Genomic DNA, 18456 nt, shown 5'->3' on the forward strand with positions numbered 1-18456 from the left:
AAATTGTGGCCTACATTAACGTGTTTTCAACTAATTTGGGTATTACAAACGTACATGGCCTAACTTGAGAAGAAGCACTGAGAAAGATAAAGGGATATACATTTTAACCATTAGATCACATCAAAGCACTCATTCAAGTAATTATAATGTATAACGTGTGCCCCTGGATTATGATGCAGCGAGCGGAATGACATCAAATGATCTCTAACTATAATATATTTATAGAAATTTTTCTTTCAAATAGAACACAACCACATAATACTGGACTTATAGGCCATCTATCAAAATACGCCTCGATTTACCCTAATGATCGATAAAATTTTTTTATAGAACTAAATCGATCGTCACAGATTCAGTATTATCTGATTCATTTGTTTTTATTTATTTATAATGTATAACGTGTTAACATGTTCATAGTAATTAATCCATGCACAGAAAAATTGTAATATGGCAAACTTTTGCAACAACTAATCCCTACATAAGGCACCAATCTTACACTTGTAGCGTATTGAAAAAGCATTAATTGAATCAATACTCTTTCAGTCTATTCTCTCGCCAGTGTTACTTTTCTTCCTTTAATCAATCAAACATTTCGATTTCTTAAAACATGCGTTTGTTTCATTCATAAAAAACTAAGAGTTAGTTTCACTCAATCCAAATCGCTCACTAAATAGTGGCCATATGACAATTTATAGACTAACAACATTTTTAAACTTTATTGTAAAACTGACAGTTTAATTTGAACTAGGATAGCCCATAGAGCTTCACGCTCAGAATTACATTTTTTATGATTGCATTTGCATCTTAAAAAAAAAACAGAATATGGCAGGAAAAACCAAAGAGTGATTGAACTATTTACTTTCCAAGGTATTTAGGTTTTCGCTTCTCCGCAAATGCAGCCAGCCCTTCTAGGCGATCTTCGGTATTCAGTAGTTGCTCATAACATTCTTCCTCCACTTTGAGTGCCGAAGACATGGCTAGCTCTGTACCTGTGTCGATTGCTTGCTTCGCCATCCTTATTGCCAATGGACCCTTTGGAAAGCATGATCAGGTAGTTAGAAATTCATTCATGGGTCGAAATAATCAACCAAAAAATGGAGAAAAAAAAACAAGCAAATAAGACCAATGATGTGGCAATTGTCTAAACATCCGGCCATCCGCCACAAGCATTATCGTCCTATTACATTAATTCCATATCACCAGCTATTGGCTTAATAATGAAATGCAAAAATCGCACTAATGTATTTGTTTATCGAGATGAACATGTAGAACTTTAATGGGGTGAGTCCATTACGCCACAAGCAGATTCTATAACATATGGGATTATATAATACTATTTTGAAAGTTTAATAAGTCAAACAAATAAATTTAGAAATCATTCAAAATTCAGATGATAGCTTATGGATCACGATATGGATATAGGTGAATGGCCCAGGACAAATTAAGAGGGAAAGGAGGAGATTTTGGTCTTTTTACTGTGTAGGGCGGTAAGAAGGAAGAGGCACTGTTGAGAAGGGGTCTTCCTTCGTGGGCTGCGTTGGCTTCGCCGGTGCCACCACGTCCAGGAGGGGGAGGCTTCGTTAGCTTCATTGCCACCACCACAAATAGGAAGGGGGCTTCTGTTTTCTGGCTCCGCCACCACCATGAATCAAGGAGGGAGGAGAGCTTCTCCTTAGTCTCTCGCTGCCACCAGCAAGCGACGACCGCCGACGATGACCACCTCTGAGCTGCCTCCTTCCTTCCCCACGCCAACGATGTCAAACTCGTGCCTCCACCGCCGCCAAGCACGCACAGCTGTCTCCCCTTCTTCGCGCTGACGCCCTCGCGAGCAACCCCTTTCCTTCTTCCTCTCCACGCCGACGTCATTACGTCGTCTCCCTCGGCGCCTCAGCTCCCCCGTTCACGCACGCCTCTGCCGTCGTTGGCATCACCGATGCCAACACCAACGGTCTCCTTTCCCCTCTCCCTCTCTTGCACGTTGTCGCCTCGCGTGAGAACAGTAGCCCGCACTGTTGCCTCCGACCACCGCCACCTTCCACGTGCCGAGAGCTCCCTTTCCCTCTCCTCTCGCCGGTAGCTTGAGCGAACAGCCCAGCGATGACGTAGCCTCCAGCGGGCAGCCGTCACCGCCACCTCCAGTGGTAGCCATCAGCCGACCCATGGCCTCGGCCAACCTCACAGTGTCACGACCACTGTGGCAGCCCCATCTCCAGATCCGATCTCCGATCGTCCAATGCCCTTGTCCTTAGGTCTGACGCAAATCCAACCCCTGATCTGCGTCGTCATGCGCTGTTGATGCGATCCAACCCCCCCCCGAGCTACAGTCGTAGTGCACCTCGCTATTGTGTTTCGGCCTTCGCGCCATTGTTGCATTTCGGCCTAAGTGTCGATCTCATATCTCGACTTGCGTGCCGATGTCATATCCCGGTCAGCGTAGCGTAGCGAGCTCCCAGCCTGCATGTTGTTGTCCGAATCCAGGTCACGCTCGACTAGGTGTCGTCAGATCCAGCTCTACATCTTGCTCAGAGTCATCTACTCTTCCGGGTCACAACAACTCGAGTAGCATCTCGATCAGCTCACTGATCCACTCGAGGGCGCCCCCTGGGCAGGGTACGTTATCATACTTACTTTACATTCATTTCATTATTATAATATTAGTCTGTTTCTTACATATTCATTGGATCTGCCTCGAGCATCGGGGTACTAGTGACTGGGACGACCCGGTCGCTAGTTGTAGATAGCGTTGACTAGAGGACTTCTGACGACTTGGTCAACATTGAAGTTATCTCAGCATTCCCCCCCCCCCCCTCCGAGTTATATCGATTCGGTCAACATTCCAGCCACCTCACCCGACAAACTCAGTTTCCGGACAGGATCAAATTTAGTGTCGTCTGTGAAAATCTTCTCCACTTGTTCTGGAACGTGAAGATGGGCGACGTCGGAAGGTTCTCGGCCATTAACATAGTCCCGGAGGATCCTGACGAAGATATTATCTTCTCCCCTCGCTCCACGGGTATTCGGGAGTCGAGGGATTAACTTGGAGCTTCAATTGGCCGACAGATTAATTTTTCTATTATATTTTTTCCCCGACTCCATGGGTATTTAGGAATCGAGGGATCCAGACAGATCCTCAGTCGATTGGCACGACTCCTCGATCAGGTACGTTACGGGCTATGCTCCCTTTTTACGATTACAGGATTTGCTATATCTCCCTGATAAGAGAGTAAGATCCTAGTCTCTTGATAAAAAACTAGAGCCCTAGATCTTCCATCGGACACTAGGGGCATAGCTCCCCAATCAGACATTAGGGGCACAGCTCCCCGATCAGACACTAGGGACACAACTCCCCAATCAGAGACTCGCGGTACATCTTCCCTATCAGGATCTAAAGGCATCGCTCTTTGGCTACAGGGTAGGGGCCTTACTCTCTGATCATGGACTAGGGGCCCATCTCCGCGATCAGGTGTGCTATAAGCTTTGCACCTTTCACCATGAGGCTCTACATCCTCAACCTCTCACTGCTACAGGCTCTGCACCCTCTCACTCTATTACTACTATATGCTCTGCACCCTCCACCTATGGGGTTTTGTATCCTCTTATATCTACAAGCTCTGCTCCCTCCATCCATGGTGTTCTACTTCCTCCTATTGCTACATGCTTTGCTCTCTTATATGACTATGGGCTTCACTCCCTTTGACGGTCAGGGCTCAGATTATTCTCTTCCTGACTCCGCGAACATTTGGGAGTCAAGGGATCGACACTATTCCTCTCCCCGACTTCACGAGCATTTGGGAGTCAAGGGATCAAGTCAGATCCTCAGCCGATTGACACCACTCCGCGTATGATAAAGGCTCTGCTCCCTCATATTGCTATGGGTTCCGCTTCTATGGACTTCAGGGCTTAACCTCCCTCGTTCGAGGTCGAGCTATCGCCACTGGTCTCGGACTAGAGTATCACCATCGGTCTCGGACCGGAGTATCTCGTCTCGGACCAAAGTATCGGCACCGGTCTCGGACCAGAGTATCGCCAACAACTTCTTGGTTGGAGTTTCAAACTCTCACCCAGTACGAGTTATAAGCAAGCATGTTCTCACGACCAATGACCTCTCGGTCGAGTTCCAAACTCACGCCCCAGTGCGAGTTATAAGCGAGCATGCTCTCGCGATCAACAACCTCTCGATCGATGTTCCAAACTATCGTCCCATCGCGAGTTATTAGCGAGCATGCTCTCGCGACGAACGACCTCTCGGTCAGGCTCCAGACTCTCGCCCCAGAGCGAGTTATAAGCGAGCATGCTCTCGCGACTAACGACCTCTCGGTCAGCTTTCCAAACTTTTTCCTTAGTGTGAGTTATAAGCGAGCATGCTCTTGCGATCAACGACCTCTCGGTCGGGCTATAAAGTCTCGCTCCAGTGCGAGTTATAAGCGAGCATGCTCTCGCGACCAATGACTTCTCGGTCGATTTTCCATACTCTCGTCCCAGTGCGAGTTATAAGCGAGCATGCTCTCGCGATCAACGCCCTCCCGGTCGGCTTTCCAGACTCTCACCCCAGTGCGAGTTATAAGCGAGCATACTCTTGCGACCAACGACCTCTTGGTCGGCCTTCCAGACTCCCTCCCTAGTGCGAGTTATAGGCGTGCACTGCCACGCGCACATCGACTAGCCGTCCAAGTTTCCTCCCTGGCTAGGTACTCATCTCATTCGCCGCTCGGTCGGCACTCATCTCACTTGCCGCACTGCTTGACACTCGCGTCTCACTCGCTTTACTCACGGGCTTCGCGCCCACTCGGATCCTCGACTTTGCCCCCTTTTGCATGCACCTTCAATGGGCTTTGCACTCGCTTGGTGCATCGACTTTGTGCCTTTCGATTTCTCCGGGATCTGCTCCCAGTCGGCTCACAATCTCTGTGCTTGCTCGGCTCAAGGGCTCTTCTCTCGTTCGCCTTCGATTCTCACAAGCTCCACGCCCGCTCCATCTACAGGATTCACTCCAGCTCAACTCACGGATTTCGCTCTCATCACCATCGACCTCGGGGTTCCGCTCGACATTGTCTATGTTGCTCGGTCGGTATTTTCTGGGTCGCGTGCTCGACGTCGCTTGCCCATCGTCTTACCACCCGCTCGACATTCTCCCGCTTGCCCGGTCAACACTTTCTCGATCGCGCGCTAGACACCGCTCGCCCGTCGTCTCTCCACCCGTTGGGCATTCTCCCGCTTGCCAGGTTGACACTTTCTCGATCGCGCGCTAGACACCGCTCGCCCGTCATCTCTCCACCCACTCGGCATTCTCCCGATTGCCTGGTTGGCATTTTTCGGCCGTCCAGCCACAGTTTACTGTCGCTCGATTGACATTTTCTCGATCGCGTGCTCAACACCGCTCGCGAGGCACCTTTCCACCCACCCTGATCTTCTCCCGAGAGCTCGGTCGACATTTCTTCGATCTCCCGCTCGACACTATTCAGTCCATTGCTTTGTTCCGTTTATATACACACTCAGCATTCTTCTGTTCGCTGGGCATCCGCTGGTGCCATTCAGTCGTTCGATCGAATTCTCTTGATCGGCTTTCCAGACTCTCGCCCGAGAGCGAATTATAACTGCGCAGGGTTCTTGTGGCTAACGACCTCTCGGTCGGGCACAATGACTAGTCGGCCGGGTTCTCTCCCTGATCAGGTGCTGATCTCACTTGCCGCTCTATTCGACGCTCGTTGCCTAGTCGACGTTCATCTCATTCATCGCTCGCTCATCATTAGGGGTGTAATCGAGCCGAGCCGAACTCTTGAATGTTTGAGCTTGACTCGTTTATAATCGAGCCGAGCTCGAGCTTTATTTAACGAATATATTCATGGCTCATGAGCTTTTATCGAGCCTAAACGAGCTTAATAAATATAAATCGTAAATTTAAATATTCATTAAAAACAAAATTTTATATTTAGAGAAAATTATAATATTATTATTAAAATTTATAATTTTATTCTAATAAATAAATTTAATATATTTGTCTATATTTTTCATAAGTAGAGTGTAAAATCTATAAATTCAATATCAAAACTATTATTTTTTTATTTAAAAGTTGCTTAATGAGCTTAACGAACGTGTTCACTAGCTAACAAGTCGAATATTGCGAAGCTTGAGCTTGGTTTGTTTATCTTAACGAGCCTCATTAGACGAGCTCAAACGAGCTTTTATCGAATCGAACTTCGAATAGCTCGCGAGCGGCTTGGTTCATTTACACCCCTACTCCTCATTCGCCGCTCTGCCCAACGCTCATCATTCGCGTCTCACTCGTCGCTCGTCGCTCTGCCCTGCATTCGCCGTTCTGCCTGACACTCATCGTTCGCGTCTCACTCGTCGCTCTGCCAGGTACTCGTCACTCTGCCCTGCATTCGTTGTCCGATCGGCATCTGTTCTTACTTCTTACTTAGCATTTGCATAATCGCCTGATCGCTCTGCTCAGCATCGTTCGACCGTCTTCTCGATATCACTTGGTCTCCCTCTCGGCATCCGATCAATCACTTGCTCGACATGCACTCGACACTAGTTTTCATTGCTCGCTCGGTATTATTTTAGTTACTTGCTCGGCATGCCACAGCTACTCGTTCGACGTTATACGACAGGCACAACGATCTGACTCTGCATTCAGGAGTGATTCCGCTTTACGTTAGGCTTGGTCTAGTCAGTCGGACTTGCGCCTCCTTTGACTAGACTTGAAGGGGAGGCTTGTGATACGGTTATAGGTGAATGGCCCAGGAGAAATTAAGAGGGGAAGGAGGGGCATTTTGGTCTTTTCACTATGTAGGGCTTTAAGGAGGAGGAGACACTGTTGAGAAGGGGTCCTCCTTCGTGGGCTTCACCGCCGCCACCAAGTCCAAGAGGGGGAGGCTTCGTTGGCTTCGCTGTCGCCACCACGTCCAGGAGGGGGAGGCTTCCTTGGCTTTGTTGCCGCCACCACAAGTAGGAAGGGGGGCTTCTATTTTCCGGATCCACCGGAGGGAGGAGAGCTTCTTCTTAGTCTCTCGTCGCCACCAGCAAGACACAGCCGCCAACGACGACCGCCTCCGAGCCACCTCCTTCCTTCCCCACGCCAACGATGCCGGACTCGCGCCTCCACCCCCGTCAAGCACTCACAGTCGTCTCCCCTTCTTTGCGCCAACGCCCTCGCGAGCAGCCTCTTTCCTTCTTCCTCTCCACGCCGACGCCATTACGCCGTCTCCCTCGGCGCCTCCTCTCCCCCGTTCACGCATGCCTCTGCCGTCACCGGCATCACCGATGCCAACACCAGCGGTCTCCTTTCCCCTCTCCTTCTCTCGCACACTGTCGCCTCGCATGAGAGCAGTAGCCTGCACTGTTGCCTCCGACCACCGCCAAGTTCTACGTGCCAAGAGCTCCCTTTCCCTCTCCTCTCGCCGGCAGCCTGAGCGAACAGCCCTGCGTCGACGTAGCCTCCAGCGGGAGGCTGTCACCGCCACCTCTAGCGGCAACCACCGGCCGACCCACGACCTCGGCCAACCTCACAGTGTCACGGTCGCTGCAGCAACCCCATCTCCATATCCTATCTCCGATCATCCAGTGCCCTTGTCCTTAGTTCCGACGCAGATCCAACCCCTGATCCGCGTCGTCATGCGTTGTTGATGCAATCCAACCTCCCCTGAGCTACAGTCGTAGTGCACCTCGCTATTATGTTCCAGCCTTCGCGTCGTTCTTGTGTTTCGGCTTGCGTGCCGATCTCATATCTCGGTCTGCGTGCCAATCTCATATCTTGGCCTGCGTGCCGATGTCATATCCCAGCCGTCGTGGCGCGACGAGGTCTTGGCCTGCATGTCATCTTCCGGATCCAAGTCGCACTCGACTAGGTGCCGTCAGATCTAGCTCTGCATCCTGCTCAGACTCATCTACTCTTCCGGGTCGCAACAACTCGAGTAGCGTCCCGACCAGCTCACCGATCCACCCAAGGGCGACCTCCTGGGTCAGGTACGTTATCGTACTCACTTTACATTCATTTCATTATTCTACTATTAGTTTGTTCCTTACATATTCATTGGATCTGCCTCGAGCATACCAGGGATCGGGACAACCCAATCGTTGGTTTCATGTAGCGTTGACCAGAGGATTTCTGACGACTTGGTCCATTGAAGCCATCTTAGCATACCTCCCCCCCCCTCTTCCTCTCCGGGTCATATCGATTCGGTCAACATTCCAATCACCTCACCCGGCGATTCGTTTGACTCAGTTTCCGGACAGGATCAGATCATATATGCAATTAACACCAAAAACAACTTAGCTGGAGCTGAATAACCACCTTCTACAAAAGCATGTCGCTAAGAAGAATTAATACACAACTATGCATCTTATAAGATATGGAAAGTAAAAATAAACAAGATGAGAGTGTCTACTCCATACTTTCTGGTTAATATCCCGGGCAACATGCAGAGCCTTTGCGTGAGCTTCTCCAGAAGGAACACAGTAACTAACAAGTCCTGACAAGTATCTAATATGTTTGGGATGTGCTGTTGAATGAATGAGAAAAAAGCTAAATGCAATGTTTTGTACCCATAGACAAGGCTTCTTTGCCATTGATCCTTCGACCTGTGAATATTAGCTCCTTAGCTGCCGATCTCCCCACTATTCTAGGCAGACGTTGGCTTCCACCAGCTCTGTGAGTATCCAATTCAGGCAGCAATCATTAGGATTATATCCCAAGTTTAAAAAAATGTCATTACTTAAAGCAGAAACTGAATATCGCTTGTTAAAAGCAAAAACTACTCTAACTGTCCAGTATGTTCAGATGAAAAGTCAATAGTCCAAAAAAACCAATATTAGAAATGCAGTATTAGAATAAGAATTGCCTTAGTCCAGTACAATTTGTGTGAAACATATCAAGTAAAAACATAGGTTATACGATATTGACCTTCATCCCCTTTCTTCTGGATGGGGTTGGTAAGGTATACTGGCATGTGTGAAGTCATATTTCAAGCACCAATAGTGAATCGTACAAAGGTGCATGATTCAAAGTGATGATATTTGTAAATCTAATTTGTTTTCCAGTACCAATCATTAACTAGGAGAGCTCACTGAAGAGCAGATCAAAGTCAACTTCCACGTTCGCAATCCGACCGGCAGGACATGCATAGGAAGAATCAGCAATCCAACATGCAGTTCATGCTCAACTCGACAAAATTATTTGAAGAAAAGGAAAAAAAGGGAAAAAATATTTTTCCATATAGATTCAGTTAAAACAGAAAACGTCTCTAAACTCTACTGGATAATGACCCACTAGAACACATACCCAGGTATTATTGCAAGACCAGTTTCCGGCAAGCTAAATGTTGATTCTTCTTCTGCATGAGATTGAAGTGGTTTCCAAAGTCTGGTACCAAATTACAAATGATCAACCGTCTCCAAACAAAGCTTGTACTGTACACCTACCACACACACGAAGATCGCATGAAAGAGCCAGTTCTAGCCCACCACCTAATGCTGCTCCTTCAATAACAGCAATAGTAGGAACAGAGAGTAACTGCAGAAACAATTTCAAATATTAATAATTTTGATTCATTATCAGTCTAGAAGGGAAGCCTTGGTGCAACGGTAAGGTAAAGTTGTTGCTTTGTGACCAAAAGGTCATGGATTCAAATCTTGAAAATAGTCTCTTGCAAAAAGCAGGATAAGGCTGTATACAATAGTTCCTTCCCTAAGACCCCACATGACGGGAGCTTCGTGCACCAAGTTGCCCTTTTTTATTCATTACCAATCCAAAGTTTAAGCGATGGAGCACCTAGAACTAACAATCTCACATACAGAAAAAAGTCATAGAAATATTGTTAAACTGGTGATTGATATATATGAGGATTTAATGGCCCTTTTTAAAGTGAGAAGAAAATGAACCATGATCCTAACCTATTTTCTTAAAAACGGAAGTCTAAATTTACCTGTTGATAATCACTAACAGAAGCTTAATAATAGATGTTCTGAAATACAATTGAATAAAAACTTAAACACATTATCATTTTTTTTTGTTATCCCTTCTAGAGGAGGATAACGAACCACCATGATTGATCAACAAATGAAAATTCTTTCTGCAATTCTCCAACCTAAATCCACCTTTTTTTTATGGTAATCCAAGTATTCAGCTCTTCGAATTGACTAATCCTGAGGTGATCGTTTCGGCCCCATGGAAGTTTCCCACCGACCACCAAGGTAAATTGAAAAGCGCTCATGAAGGCCCATTCAAATTGCCAGCATTCTTAGGCCCGTTTCTCATCGGAGGGAAAATCCCTTCCAATGCATTGTAATTGAGACTTGAACCTTAAATCCATTGGTTATCCATTGGAGGGTCTAACCATTGCACCATTGCCCCAAGGGCAACCTAAATCCACTATTGAATCAATAAAGCGTCAAGCAAAGCTCATTCCAAATATTAAAATGTCAATGAAAAATTTCAAGTTTAGATCAATTTTTTGCCACATTTAAGAATTATTTTAGATTTTTCAAATTACTACATAGTTTATCCTTAAATTATATTGGAACATATATTTTCCGTCAATTTCATTTCATGTCATTGTGCGGTAGAATGTATATCTCCCCTATCTAGTATGCAAATTTTCAAGTTCGGATAAATATTTTGCCAAAATTATTTTATATTTTTCAAATTACTATATAGTTATCCTTAAATTACATCGGAACATATTTTTCCATCAATCTTCATTTCATCTCATGCCATTGTGTGGCAGCATCTATTCCTCACCTATCTATTTAATTTTGAAACGTATGGCAATTCAAAAGGGGTCATGTTATATTAATCAAAATAGCCTCCTAAGCTACCTAGTCAATCAAGGAATGAATCTGGATCTCATCAACAATCAAAACTAGAGGACATTTGCCTTGACACTCTTAAGCTGATATTAATTATTATTTAACAAAGTGATCTACTTCTTTTCTAAACATTGGATAATATGACTATTGATGAGAGTGGATATTATTCATTGAATCGTAAGTGTCTAAAGGATTTAGGATTTGTTCAATCTAGGAACCTAAACTCGTCAAATATTTAAGTGTAGTATGTTTCATGATGCTCAATCCAAAAATTTGCATCTCTTGTATACATTTAGTAGTGGTGGTGATGTTTCCAGCCAACATGTTAATCCAAGTATAGTGACATGTAATGATGTTAATAAAATAAAGGTAACATGATAAAAAGATGCAATAAAATAAATAAATAAACGATGCATGACAAATTTATTCTATGGATTAAATAAGATAGATGATAAACAAGCTAAGGTATAAGTAAGAAAGTTATTCATATAATCGCTTTTTTATCAATAAAGTATGATGATAAGCAAGAGTTGTGCGAGAAAAACTCATTAAATGTAAAAAAAAAAATCTCAAAACTAATAAATTTCAATTTATAAAATGTGATTATGCTAAGTGAATATGGCCTAGCTGCTGTTGAAATCAGCACAGACAAACTTTAATTATTTTTGGCGAGGAAGGTTGCACTCAAGTGTGTAATCTTTCCACTATTAGTCTGCCATGCAAGTTTCCTAATGCAATAAGTCTAAGACTGGATCCAGATTTGGATCAAATTCCACCAAGTGACAACAGGCTTTGGATTAGATCCTAACACCATGAACACAAGTGGTGGGCCCACAACTTACTAATTCTTTCATCTTTTTTCACTCTAAATAATAAAATAATGAGGGCAAATTGTGGACCATTCCGTATTGGTGGAGGATTAATGGGTTCCTTCCAGAAGAGCTGCTTTTGTGGCTTAGAATAGCAGAGATTCTACAAGAGCTCAATCACTAAAAAGAGATGGTGATGAGGAGTCTGTGCAGTGATTTGGAAGGTTTGGCAGGCCTCCTAGTCTATCTTGCTTCTCTGGCATCAATTTCTTGTGTTAGCACTGGTTGAGGAGATTTGACAGGATGCATAGGAAGATAGGAGGAAAAGAAATCAGTAAGATGTATGCCTAAGAGGTACCACCTGTGAAATGTAAAGTCTTTCCGACGGTAATGACCCAGATGATAGGGTCTGCCCATGAAAATTTTTGTCCTTTTGTGCCAAATGGTCTGTAAAATGCAATTGCCAGGAAGAGCACAGAATGGAAGCAGGGTGGCTAAGCAGTTCCAACTTGAGTTTTGCTTAAATATGAGGAGAAGACGGAGGAAAGGATAGGGTGGTTGGATTAGGGAAAGGCACAAAAGAGAAGGCAAGGAGGATGGGCAATAGTTAAACCAAAGTAGTAATTTGGCTATAATACCGACAGATGCAGCACTGATAATTAATAATCAAACAAAGCAACCAAACTAAAGATTGATTTACATAAGGATTTGAGGGCCCTTTATATGAAAACAAATATTCATTCTCCAAACCTTCTCTCCTAAAATAACAGGATCTAATTTGTCCAGTTTATGACTAGTAGAAGTATACTAATAGGTCTTACAAAACAAACTTTTATAAAAAAAAGCAATAGTAATAAATAATAATAAAAGAAGGCCTAGAATAAAATCTAGTGCATTATTAAGTATCTAGTATTGTTTTCTTTAAAAATCCCTTGCTACTGCTCACATGAAAGAGCATACTGGACTGAATTAGCCCCAACAAGCAAACAGACCTGACAAGGAATATTTTTAAGTTTAAGAAGATAGTGAGTGAAAAAGGATCGTCTACTTCACTACTATGCTAGTTCAGAACTCTTTGGAAATTGTTCACTCCTATTCCATAAGATAGTTTTTAGACTAGGGACACAAGACAAAGTAAAACAAATAATGGAGAATGCATTCACTAGATAAAAAATAAGGAATAACATGGATGGACAAGATAAATGATTATAGCAGTTTAGAATCGTTAAGTTGGAACTTCTTCCATTTAACATAAAATGATTTGGACCATAACTACATGAATATGCATATGCAAAGTAGTGTGATCAGCATGAACCTCCAAGGACAAGAATGTTGATCGTAAAGAGTTAACGAACTGCCGAACTTCGGAAGTAGTCATCAGCTTCCGCTCCTGCCAAAAGACAATTAATATTTAGTTGTTAAAAGGAGCTCAAGTGGGAAAGTAAAAAATGACAAATAAGACTGAGACTTGAACAAATAAGGGGAAAAAAGAAATAACCAATTAAAAGTGGATGGGCATATGTGAAAACAAAGAGTTAGCAATAAGAAATATGAATGTAGAAAGTAGCTTGGTAGAATGTAGCTTCTGTTTGATTCATGTAAAATATATTTTTTAGAAAATATCTTCTGGATTTTCCAATATTTGCCACAAGGTAAATTCTTGGTCATAAAAAATTTTCTTTTGTTCAAAAGAAAATATGGTCATTTTGGGAAAATTACCTGCTCAAAACAAGAGGAAGTCATTTTCCCCACCCATCAATGATCTATCTACCATCATTCATGAGTCCCCCCACCGTCCTCATCAACAAGCCCTCTTCCCTCATTGATACGTGTTTCCATCTTATTAGCGAGCTCCATCTCTATCCTCCATCTCATTTAGGAGCCCTCCCATTTGATGGACAAGCCACCCTCTACCCTCATCTAGAAGGCTATGTGGATATCACCGAGCCCTCCTTCGCCCTCATCCATGAGCCCCCTTCACCCTCATCTCACCAATCGTCAACACTAAATAACCTCAAAAAAAAGAGAGAATATTTTCCCCTCCATGTCAAACAGTAAAAAAATGCTCTGCAAATGCTTTCCATTATAAAATACTCTCATGAGGCACAAATAAAATGCTTTACATGAAACAAATAGACTCTAAGAGCATCCACATCAATTTCTCTATTACTATATTTAAAATTTAGGGTAAATGACCCACTTTATTAAATTTAAATAATCACTTTTCAGTAACACTACATCAAATACCCTAAAATTTCTATCATCCTTAATTTTTATTATTTTCTTCTCTTTCTTCTATTTTTTATTATTATATTCATGGAATGAGTGGAAGGAGAGAGATTGAGTGGAAGGAGAGAGATTAAAAAGAAATATTATTTTATTTTTAGGATAGAGGTTTCATTCTCTAAATTTAGAGAACCACTATTCATCAAATCTAAATTTAGGGAATGGATAGGGTAACTGATGCAGAGGATTTTTAGTTAACCTATCCAAAACTTAGAGTAAAATCTTTGAATAGGGTAACTGATATGGATGCTCTAAATTCATTGTAATTTTACACCAGCATGTCTTCCAAATTACAAACTCATTTGGTATGGTAGACGTAGGAAAGCAATTTCTAGGAATGACAAACCTAGAAAATTTATAATCATGTTTGGAAGAATTGATTATGGCTTTCCACTATTATAAAAAATATTAGGACTATTATTATTTTCCAAGTGTGATACTAATCAATTCCTGATTCATTTGAAACATCAATAGTATCTTCTCCATGCAATTAGATAAGATTTTAAATCCCATCAAATTCCATGAAGTTTGACGAGAAAACATAGATTTTCCATAAAGGATGAAAAGAACTCTCATACCAAACAACACCTTTAAGATACATAAAACGAGTTGCCTTCCACTATTTGTATGTCTATAATATAGTACATATTCCATAGACCATGGAAAATGGTAAAAATGTATCATTCTAGTAAATTACTAAAACTCAATACAACTTAGCACAAATATTATCTCCTTCTGTTTCATCTCCTTTCTCTTTCAAACTCCAATTCACCACGGGCACTACGCATCAGAACGTCAATGCGATATCGAAACAATATTATTCCACTCAAAGATTGAAACTTTGACACAACTCGACATTTTGAACCTTGCCATAGACTTTCCAAATTTAGGGGTTTATTAACCACAATATGGACATTATGGATATTGATTATTGTCATCATAACAATGATTATCTTCACAACATCTCCTAGCTCAAGAGTTTCTTATAAGCAAATAATTTTGCTTAAAGTTGCATATGACCTTCAATGATATCTGGGTTCATCACTTTTTTATTAATTTATTATTCTACAAAACTAATTGGCCTCAACTTCGTTCATATGAATGACTAGCTAATGCATGTCTTCCAAATTTGGAGAACCATTATTCACCATTTTAAACAATAAGTATAGATGATATTAATTGAACTATGGCTTAACAAACATACAACATGTGGGAAAATATGTAGTTCATAGCTATCAAGTTAGTCAACTGAAGCAATCATGTAAAAATTTTATATTTATCACTTAACATACAAAACTAATCAACATAAACAATCCATAATTCTATATCGACAATATTGCATAAAAACTTAAGAAAAATCTATAATGCAGAACATGGCATACAATCATCTTGTATTCAGAAAATGAGATTCAAGAATCACCAATTTGCATAACAACCTATGCAATTCAAATACTATGTTTCTTATTTGTTTATTTGGCGAAAACTAGTTTGATCAAATTAGTATTAATTTGAACCGACTTGGAATTTAACTGATAGGAAATATTAATTTAACCTGCACAAAAGCAAAATGTGTCCTAGGTTTCTATTAAACCACCTAAACCAAACTGCAAGTTGGAAGAATATACGTAGTATGTAGTGTGATCAAGATTTAATATTTCGACCTATGCCGAGGCTTCGGTCCCAGACTGGAACGATACAATTTCGGTATAGTATCATGCCGTGCCGATACAATTTCGGTATTTTTTTATTTATATATAGTAATTATTAGATAAATATATTTATTGTGTATAATTTAAAAATAAGTTATATATTGATTTTATATAAGTTCTCCATTATTAGACAACTTAATATTGTTATAAAAAATAATTAAATATAGTTTTATTTAAAAATAATAATTGATGTATAAATAACTCGAATTAAAATTGATACATCATAATATCATAATATGTTACCTTACTAAAATGAGTGACGTGAATCAAATGGAAGCAATGGTTCTTGTAATATTTTACTTATAGTTCTCCAATGTTGAGATTAAATAATCCTAATTATATAAATTAATACAAAATACTATTTTATATATAATAATCATATAAATTAACTATTTGTTTTATTTAATTAATTAATAATTTAAATAATATATATTTAAAATAGTAAAAAATTAGAATATCAGTTAAACATTAAAATAGAAAAAAATATAAAATAATTAAATAAATATATATAAGAATATAAATTTGATTCATTAGAATTTTTATAAAAAAAATAAATTTTTTTAGAATTTTTAAAATAGTAAAAACAATTTTAGAATATTATTTAATATAATTAATTGTTTTTTTATTTTAAATATTTTATTAGAATAATTTAATTAGGGTTTATGAAAGCCTCTTTAAAATATCACAATTAAGTGGGAGTGGGAATTGTTTGATTTATTTAAATGGTAATACTAATTTTGCACAGTAAGTCCACGCCTGACGACCACGACTCGCCCGCGAGGACGCGAGGCCGCGAGGACGCGAGGCCGCGAGGCCGCAAGGCCCCGACGCCTCCGACTCCCCACGGACACCTTCGACGGAGGCGAAGGCGGAGGAGTCCGGCAACACCTCCGGTGGCACCAGAGGCCAGGTGATGCTTCCGGCAACGCCAGAAGAGTCCCGTGACGCTTTCGGCACCGCCAGAAACGTCGCGTCGCGACGCCTCTAGCGCCCACGACGCTTCAGGGGCCCCGCGACGCTTCCAGCTACACCAAAAGCGTCAGGCGACGCTGCTCATGCTATCGCGTGACAATGAGCGCGCGGACGCGATGAAATCTTCGCTATTTCAGTGTCGATCGTTCCACCCGGCATAGAACGCAATTTTGAACCATGAGTGTGATCACTCACCGCATATGATGATGTGGATGCATAAGTAACCAATGAGGAAACTTTATAAAACCATGACATACTACTTCCTTCAGTTATTCCACCAAACTTTTGGATGTGTTAACTACTTGGGTTAATCTAGGTCACAAATTTCAAATGCCTTGAGTTTCTTACATCTCTAGAACAGATATGCTATCTGTATGTGTGGGTGTGGGGTGAGTGTGCGTGTGGGTGTGGGGTGAGTGTGTGCGTGTAAGATAACCCTGGAACATGATTTTGTTATTACAGTGTCCTTGTCCAATGCCTCATGAAAATAATCATGAAATAACACACAAATCAACAATAATCAGATAGTAGAATGCAACTTATAAGAATTAACGAAGCATGAAGGTGATTTTAGACATTTAAGCAGATTCCAATAAATGATATTAAAGATGAGAAAAAAATATTGTGAACCGGAGTCTTCTCCAATTGAAGACTCAAGAAATGGATAACTTAATATCAATTAAAAAAGATAGTGATAGTAAAATTTACCTTCAGATCGGCCCCGGCACAGAAAACCCTAGGAACCGAACTTGAAACGACGACCACATTGGTGGAAGAGTCATTTCCAATGGTCTTCAGTGCATTCTGCAAGCCCTGAAGCATCGCCTTCCCGATCGCGTTCTTCGCCTCCGGCCTGTCCAGCTTCAGCTCGACGATTCCTGCTCCGTATTCCAAAACAGATAACCAAATAACTAGCAAGTTAGGACAAAGGGAGAAAGATGCAAGAACATGGGCAGGAGTGGATCACCCGAATCCAAGTCGGTGAGGCGCTCAAGTTTGACCATCTCCGCCAGTGTTTGGATGATTAGGCCCCGCCGAGAGCCAAAACGGTGGAGAAGTGGCGCCGTCGCCGCAGCCACGGAGGCAGGTTTGGTTGGCCGGAGGCCATTGAGAGAGGAGCGGATGTAAAGGGAACGAAATGGACACATTGAAGTTTTCGATAGGATGATGAGCAGGCGGTGAGGAGACGCCGCTGTCGGCTGTTCTCCTACTGTTCGACGGAGAAGAGGGGGCCAGAAACAGCGGAGTAGACGCGTGGCGGCGCGAGCGTGCTAGAGGAGGCGGCGCTGGTGGTGAGGAGATGCCGCCGGCGGCTATTCTCTGCACGATGGGGAAGAGGGAGCAGGCAGCGAGTGCGTCGCGCGGGCGAAGGGAGAGGAGAGCAGTTAGGTTCTCACCTAAGCCCGGTCCCTGGTCCTCTTCTTGTCCACGAAACACTTTCGGATACCGACGTCCAGGATCCCTGCCCAATCTCTGGGTCTTAAAAAAAAAAAACATGAATCAGGTGATGAACCACTGCAATTGAATCATGGCCGTGATTTCGGCCCTAATTAGTTAGGGTCCCTACCTGATTTATTATCCTTAGATTATAATTTAGATTGGGACATGTGGTTGGAGGTCACTTGGAAGCCATCATTTGGCGTAAGGCTATCTAGTCATTTGTCCACTATTGACGGCCTCCGAACGATCTTCGGTCATCCGTCCAATCCAAATTATAATTTGATGGACGATGAATTCAGGGATGAATCACTTGTAATTATCGCCGGATCATGATCACGATCCGACTATAATTACAAGCGGTCCATCCTCTATTTTTTTTTTTTACCAGAGGACTCTACCTTAGTTTCACACCGTCTAAATTCCACACTAAA

At 42.3% G+C, this 18456-nt stretch overlaps 1 protein-coding gene across 2 annotated transcripts; it reads right to left on the minus strand.

Annotated features, from left to right (window-relative positions):
• Positions 1-639: 639 nt before the first annotated feature.
• On the minus strand, positions 640-18062 carry LOC121969793 (probable enoyl-CoA hydratase 2, mitochondrial). Of its 2 annotated transcripts, XM_042520043.1 has the most exons (8): positions 17553-18060; positions 17294-17463; positions 12934-13008; positions 9424-9514; positions 9284-9335; positions 8548-8651; positions 8398-8474; positions 640-1032 (listed from the first exon to the last, which is right to left on the minus strand). In XM_042520043.1, the coding sequence occupies exons 1-8, from the start codon at positions 17731-17733 to the stop codon at positions 856-858; spliced, it is 927 nt and encodes a 308-aa protein (XP_042375977.1). In that variant the 5' UTR covers positions 17734-18060; the 3' UTR covers positions 640-855. The 2 variants fall into 2 exon arrangements, with proteins under 2 accessions (XP_042375977.1, XP_042375978.1); XM_042520044.1 differs by lacking the exon at positions 8398-8474 and having other exon boundaries at positions 17553-18062.
• Between the last annotated feature and the right edge of the window lie 394 nt (positions 18063-18456).

This window comes from Zingiber officinale, chromosome 4A (genome assembly GCF_018446385.1).
Source record: "Zingiber officinale cultivar Zhangliang chromosome 4A, Zo_v1.1, whole genome shotgun sequence".
Lineage (NCBI taxonomy): Eukaryota > Viridiplantae > Streptophyta > Magnoliopsida > Zingiberales > Zingiberaceae > Zingiber > Zingiber officinale.

Excerpts from the sequence above, each read along its gene's own strand:
- LOC121969793 (XM_042520043.1), bottom strand. The coding sequence starts at position 17,733 with ATGTGTCCATTTCGTTCCCTTTACATCCGCTCCTCTCTCAATGGCCTC. Across the intron at positions 17,464-17,552 it reads CCTCACCGACTTGGATTCGG|GAATCGTCGAGCTGAAGCTG; the intron begins GTGATCCACTCC and ends AATACGGAGCAG. Across the intron at positions 1,033-8,397 it reads CCCGGGATATTAACCAGAAA|GGTCCATTGGCAATAAGGAT; the intron begins GTATGGAGTAGA and ends TGCTTTCCAAAG.